General features: G+C 50.2%; 1 protein-coding gene across 1 annotated transcript in view; it reads left to right on the top strand.

The window, feature by feature from the left end:
* The window catches only part of USP48 (ubiquitin specific peptidase 48), a gene marked incomplete at its 3' end in the record, with an annotated part of 19,763 nt that extends 14,081 nt beyond the window's left edge, over positions 1-5,682 (top strand). Inside the window, exons 12-16 of the mRNA XM_010073524.1 lie at positions 539-653; positions 809-939; positions 2,295-2,366; positions 5,294-5,418; positions 5,560-5,682. Coding sequence (XP_010071826.1) covers positions 539-653; positions 809-939; positions 2,295-2,366; positions 5,294-5,418; positions 5,560-5,682 — 566 coding nt within the window. The remainder of the gene's footprint in view (positions 1-538; positions 654-808; positions 940-2,294; positions 2,367-5,293; positions 5,419-5,559) is intronic.
* Between the last annotated feature and the right edge of the window lie 595 nt (positions 5,683-6,277).

The following is a 6,277-nucleotide window of genomic DNA, read 5'->3' as shown; positions in this document are numbered from 1 at the left end:
CTCCGCGTTCTCCGACTTGCTTCCCTGGCTGCGACCCTCGTGTTCCCAGATAAAAATACACCCCCAGCTGCAGGGTTTCCACTCCAGTGGTCCCGTGAAGCTTTGCAGGAGGTTGTTTTGCGGTTTTTTCTGGGTTTAACTGGCAAAATGCCATGCTATAGGTTGGGTTTTGGGGTTGTTTTTTTTCCCTTGCATATGCCTAAGCTGTCCTGCCTCCCGCGGGCGCGTGTTGGCGTGACCTGCCTCGCAGCTGCAATTGCCAGCTGTTGATAGCGGCAGCGGGGAGCTGTGTTTTTTTCAGCGGCGAGCTGTGAAGCTGGTGGAACAGATCGCACCTCATCTGAAGCGTTTTCACGCTCATTTAAGCTTCAAATGTGGCCTGATCTGGCAGGAACCTCGGGGATCTCTTCATTTCCACGGGAAATCTCCGCTCAGGAGGCAGGATAGTCGGTGCACACCTGTCCGAGCGCATTGAAACCAGTGAGACGCTCAGTAATAAATTCTGCAATAAATTTTATTTCTTTTTTTCCATCCCCAGTCAAAGCACTTTGCAAGGACTGCGTGGTAGAACGGTGTCGAATCCTGCGGCTGAAAAACCAGTTAAACGAAGACTACAAAACCGTAACGAACCTGCTGAAGATCACAGTCAAGGGGTATGTAAGTCCTGACTCTTCCAAACATTGTCAGGGATTTTTTTAGAAGAGCGTAAATAGGTTTTTTTTTTTTCCCCTAAAGATTTGCCTGTTTGGGCTGTGAAGGAGAAGGGAGCTGCGATTCGTGGTGCCAGCACTGTTCTCTCTCTCTGCAGGAACGACGGGTTTTGGGTCGGGAAGGCGTCCTTGCGGAGCTGGCGGCAGTTGGCTCTGGAGCAACTCCATGAGCAAGACGAAGACGCGGAGCACAGCAATGGCAAAATGAACGGAAACGCACAAAACAAAGGTAGTTCGGAGAGAGCCACCCGCTCTGATCCCTCCTAACAAAAGACACGTCAGGTGCTCCCGGAGCTGTTCTGCTTCCCTTGGATGAGTGGGGAGGAAAGGGGAGTAAATCAAATAAAAAGCTCCTTTATTTAAGGAGGTTTTTATTCTATAAGCTCTGAAACTTCTGGGTGATCTTCGCACTCGGAGAAGTAGGTTTACAAAACTGTATAAAATTACCTGCCCTGGACACACGCTCTTTTCATCTGCTTTTATCTGAATGAGAGAGCGCAAGGGAGAAAAAAACATGAAAATTATCCTGAGGAAGGGATGAAGATGTTTATTGCGAAGGTTGGGCGGTGAAACAGCACAGCTGGTAAAGCAGCTCTGGCAAAACACAGCCTAGGAAAAAAAAAATCATGAATTGAACGCTAGGAAAAAAAAAATCATGAATGGAAGTCTTTTTCTGTGCCTTTATCATGAGTTTATGAGAATAGATGGATTTTTTTATTTGCCTTCTGCTCTTTAAACATTTGGAAACTTGGTATTTTGTTGAGTTTTTTGTTTCGGAACCAAGGGTGAGAAGTTTGTTTGAGTGCGATGGGAGATGATGGGCTCACGGCATCCATCTTGGGAAGGCTCCAGCCCTGATCACATCCGTGAGCTCCGGTCACTGAGAACAGGGTCCCTCTGCTCTGCGTTGCCCCTCCTCATTCCTCGGTGCTGACCTTGGTTCAGGAGATGTTGAAACTCCCAGTAGCACATCGGGATTGCTCATGAGCCAACTTTCTTGTCGGGCGGGTCGTTAGAGGCTGCTCCTGACACATCATCGCGTTTGTGATGCTCCAGTTCGGTGGCTGGCGCTTCTGTCTAGAGCGCTCCGGTTCTCAACTCTAATTTCTACGTTAATACGGAGCTCGTCAAACCCCTGGCAGGCTCTGCGTGGTTTGTCAGGCAGCATCTGGTTTAGATCAGGAGCCTCAAGGCAAAAAGCAGACTTCGGATTTTGCTAGGAAGGTTTTTTCCTCCCTGCGCTCGTACCTAGACTTGTGTTAAACTCCGAGATCTCTGGGAGCAGGGAACCCCCGCGGTGTTTTAGCCGGAACAAATGCATCTTTTGTAATCTCACAAAGGACCGGCTTGTGCTCCCGAGCACTTCAAAGCACTCCTACGTGCCCTGTGGGCTGTCATCCCACTGCCCAGAGGCGTTTGAGGAGAACAAATTTGCTTCCAAAGCCTCCCTTGGGTTCAGGGCTTTGCTGCAATTTGTAAGACAACCGTCCTCCTTTCCTCCAAAAGATTTTTTTTTTTTTCCTTTCCTTGGGAGAGGAACTTTGCAATCTTCTTGTAATTTTTTTTACTTTTTTTTTTAATTAGATGAATCCAATGAAGAGAAGAGAGAGGAGGAAGAGGAGTTAAATTTTAATGAAGACATCGTTTGCCCACATGGTAAGTCTCTGCGGGGGCTGGAGCTGAATATACCCGTTGTTGCCCACCTCTGGAGACATTAACCTTGCAGCCTTTGCTCCATCGAAGGCTGACACGAGTAGGAAACGCGCTTAATTCTCATTTGCGTGGTGTTTCTTGACGCTCAAACTTTGACAATTTCTTTGCGAGCGCTGTCACGTTGCAGTCTGAGGTTTCTAAGGCAGGGAAAGGGCTGTAAGCGCAGAGATGCTGCGGGAAATGCCCGCTGCGGAAGGGAGCATCCCTTCCTCTTCCTAACGAAGCGGTTTGATGGAGAGAGGGCAGCACCAAAGATCTGCAGCCGCTCAGAAGATCTGAAAGTACGAGGAGCAAAACAGGACGGGGTAAATGGGTCAAGGTGGGAGCTGAGAGTATCCACATGTTCTCTCGGTTTGTGTTAAAACCGGAGCATTTACCTTACCTGGGACCTCTAACGATCCCAATTTCCCAACCTGCTGCACTTTGGGATCCCTTCACACAAGGTTTTGACCCGATGGTTGTAGTTCTGCTACATGTCGGTCCATTAGCTGCATCCTTGGCTACCCCATTGTTTAAATCTCGGTTTTTTAGCTTGTACGTCGCTAAACCCACCACACCCCGTTCTCGTAAAGCTCCTGTTTGGAGGTATCAATTTCCCTGCCAGCGATGTTCGATCTTGTTCCTAGTAGGAAAGAAACATGCTGTAAATTAGCCACACACCTCCTGCCATCGAGGCTCATCAAGGATGTCCAGTCGTGGCTGATAAAGCCTCACTTTAAAGCACCGTTTAAGCGCTTTGTCGCGGCTTTCGCTGTTTTTCTGAGCCTTTAACGCCGTATTTCCCATCTCCACGAGGCTGCTGCTGTGAAATAAAAGCGCACAGCGTGGTGATGAAACGCTTACTGTGGCCGGACATCGTAAAAACAGGGCAATAAGCCTTGGAAAACGTGCTGCTAGTAAATCACTGGTTGAGCTGGGACTTTGGGTCGTATTATAACAAATAATATTAAATCCGGGGCCGCTGGCAGGTCAGAGTCCATCATCGGGAGCTAACCTCCCATTCCTCGCAGCAAACAACCTTTCCACCTTTAAAATTTCCCTCTGGACTGTGTCAGCAAATCCGTAGACTCAGTCCTATGGCTTTAATTTTGCCGTGGAGGAGGCTCCAGCCTTCATGGCAGGCTCTGGAAAAGCCAGCGCCGGCTCTGGGAGGTCTGGCTGCCCTCCAGCAATGCCATCCGGGCGTTCCCTTCTCGAGTCTTGTTGCATTTTTTTTCTCCAATTTCTCTCTCTCCAGTAGCTGCCCCACTCCACCAAATAATTTTTTCCAGATACCGTCTTCAGCCTCCTTTGATGTCCGTGCCCAAAACACGTCCCTGGACGGCACGAGGGGGAAGCAGGGTCAGGATCAGCATCTTCCAGATGGCAAAACACTTGTTCCGCGCACACCCAGAGCCGATTTTTCCCCTTTTTCTCTCGACGGCGTATTAAACCGTTTGCATTAATCACACGGTGTCACAGCACTTGTTTGTACAGCCTCAGGGTTTGTATTATTTTTTTTTTTCCCCATCCTTGCCGGCTCGGGAAAGCCTCCTGCCTCCTCAAATGGCAAAGCCGAGCCGATCCGTTGTGTTTGATGCAGAACAAGTGGCAAGTCGAAGCCGTCCGGCCCGACCTTTGTTCATTAGAGGAGAAGCAGGAGGGGAATGTTGCTATTTTTTTTAATTTTTTTCCCTTTCGGCTCTGGCAGCAATCCAGCTTGGCTGGAGGAAAGCTGCCGGCTCTGCGGCCGGAGGAGCTGCTTGTCATGTTAAAGAGCTCCTGGTGGGCGGGGAGGAAGGAGCCTTTTCTCCATTTCTTATTTCTGGAGCTCATCAGCCTCTAGAAAAGCAAAAAATAATGTATCGGGCCCTTGGATCCTGCTCAGTGCCGCGACTTTGCTGTTCTGCTTCCCTCTTGCTGGCGAAACCCGTGAATATTCCCGTGCTGTGTCCAGATCCGGATTATATCTTGGCATTGCAGCGCCTGCTCCTCTTCTTCCTCGCCGCGGCCATGCCCTGACGTCCCAGCTGCTGTCACGGAGGGGACGTGGTTGTGTTTCCCCCTCGGCCATCATCGACCCTGGTCGAATCCCTGAGCTGTCGCCTTCTCCGCTTTTCCCCAGCCGTGGTTTTTGGCTGGGGCACGTGTCATCACACGTAGGCGTGGTGTCCAAGTGCCGGAGCGTGACCTTTCCATGACAGCTGTCACCAAAATGACAAATGCCTCCTGCTAAACCCTTCTTTGGGGTTTTTTTTGAGCTGTTTGAGCATCAGGATAAATAACCCAGTCTGGGGGATGGCTGGGAAATCCTCCGTCGTGTTGTCACCCCCCGGTTATTCCCTAGAGCAGATGTAGGGTGCAAAATCCGTCCTTTCCGCATTTTGGGGTGCTCGGATAGGGCACGCAAAACCGCCTGAGGTTGTACGATGGGAATTTTGTTTTTCAGGGATGCGGAAAGCACCTGGCTCCTGTTTCACGGGGCACGGGGTGAGTCTGCAGCTGGGTAAACGGAGTCGCCATAAAAACGTCGCTCTGACTAGCCAAGATCAGAAAGCGGTAGCCCTGCACCCTCTTTGGCTTTTCCCAGCGTCTCTTTACAGCCGCTCGTGTTTGATCAGCTGCTCGGGTTCCTGAGCTTGGCAATCTAAAGGACATTTCTATGAATTAAAGTCAGATGTTTTTTTTTTTTCCTGTCTAAACAAGGAAACGATAAGGAAGTTGAAGGTGACTTTGCATATTAGCTGCGCTCTTTTCTTGCTGACGCGGCGTTGGCTGATAAGTGCGTGAATATCCTCCCCCACATTTAGACCCTGTAATCTCTTCCATCTCGTTGGGGCTGCAAAAAACATTCAGAGCAAAGCCTTTTTCTCTCTGTTCTCTCCCTGCAGGTGACCTGTGCATCTCCGAAAATGACCGGAGGGTGGTTTCCAGGGAAGCCTGGGAGAAGCTCAAGCAATATTTTCCAAAGGCCCCTGAATTCCCAAATAACAAAGAGTGCTGCTCCCAGTGCAAGGTATCGGAACGTCAAACAACGCTCCCCTTTTGTTGACCATAAATACACACTGATTTTAACACGACCGATGCAGTGGAGGAAAATAATGTCACCTTGTGATAGCAGCTAGGAACTGACGCTGAAATTCACTGTTTCCTGCAGATTTTGGAGCGCGAAGGAGAGGAAAACGAAGCTCTCCATAAGATGATGGCCAGCGAGCAGAAGACTTCTCTCCAGAACCTGTTTCACGATAAATGCAGACCTTGCCTGGGCAGCTGGCCTCAGGTACGGGAAGGAGGGCGACCGGGGGAACACAGCAGGGCTGGGAGAAGGTTTTTTTAGCTTTTATTCCTCTCCTTAAGAAATTTTATTTTTCCTGCGGGAGAGATGGTCTGATAATGGTTCCCTCGCTCCGAGTGAGACCATGCCTGCGCTGGGAAGCCCGTGCCCGCGCTGGGAAGCCCGTGCCAGCGGAGCTTACGTGTGGTGTTGTGCCAAGGTGTGATTTCCCCCGATGAGCTGTGCTGGCGCGAAGCCCTGTTCAAAATACCCGAGAACGGGCTCGTGTGCCAGCACCGCTGTCGCTGGCCCGCGGTCAGCCAGATAAGAGCAACAGCATTGCTGCTGGGTTACGTCCAACCCTAGAAGGACCAAATCTTTGCGGCCGTGCCCATGGAGGTGACTTTCCACCGGCTGCCGTCCCGTCTGCACCAGGCTTTTGCTGCTGGTCGGACAAAATTTGGGTATTCTCCAACATCTTCCTGAATCCCAAGAGTTCCAGGGGAGCTTCCCTAAATGCTACAAATGGTGATGGTCATGCAAGACCTGTCGTACTGTCTTCAAAGGAACACCCTTTGCTGGATAAAACCTGGCTGGATGG

This window comes from Pterocles gutturalis, unplaced genomic scaffold, assembly GCF_000699245.1.
Source record: "Pterocles gutturalis isolate BGI_N339 unplaced genomic scaffold, ASM69924v1 scaffold20977, whole genome shotgun sequence".
Classification (NCBI taxonomy): domain Eukaryota; kingdom Metazoa; phylum Chordata; class Aves; order Pterocliformes; family Pteroclidae; genus Pterocles; species Pterocles gutturalis.
The sequence above is the reverse complement of the archived record's forward strand: the minus strand, read 5'-3'. Positions and strand labels throughout refer to the sequence as shown.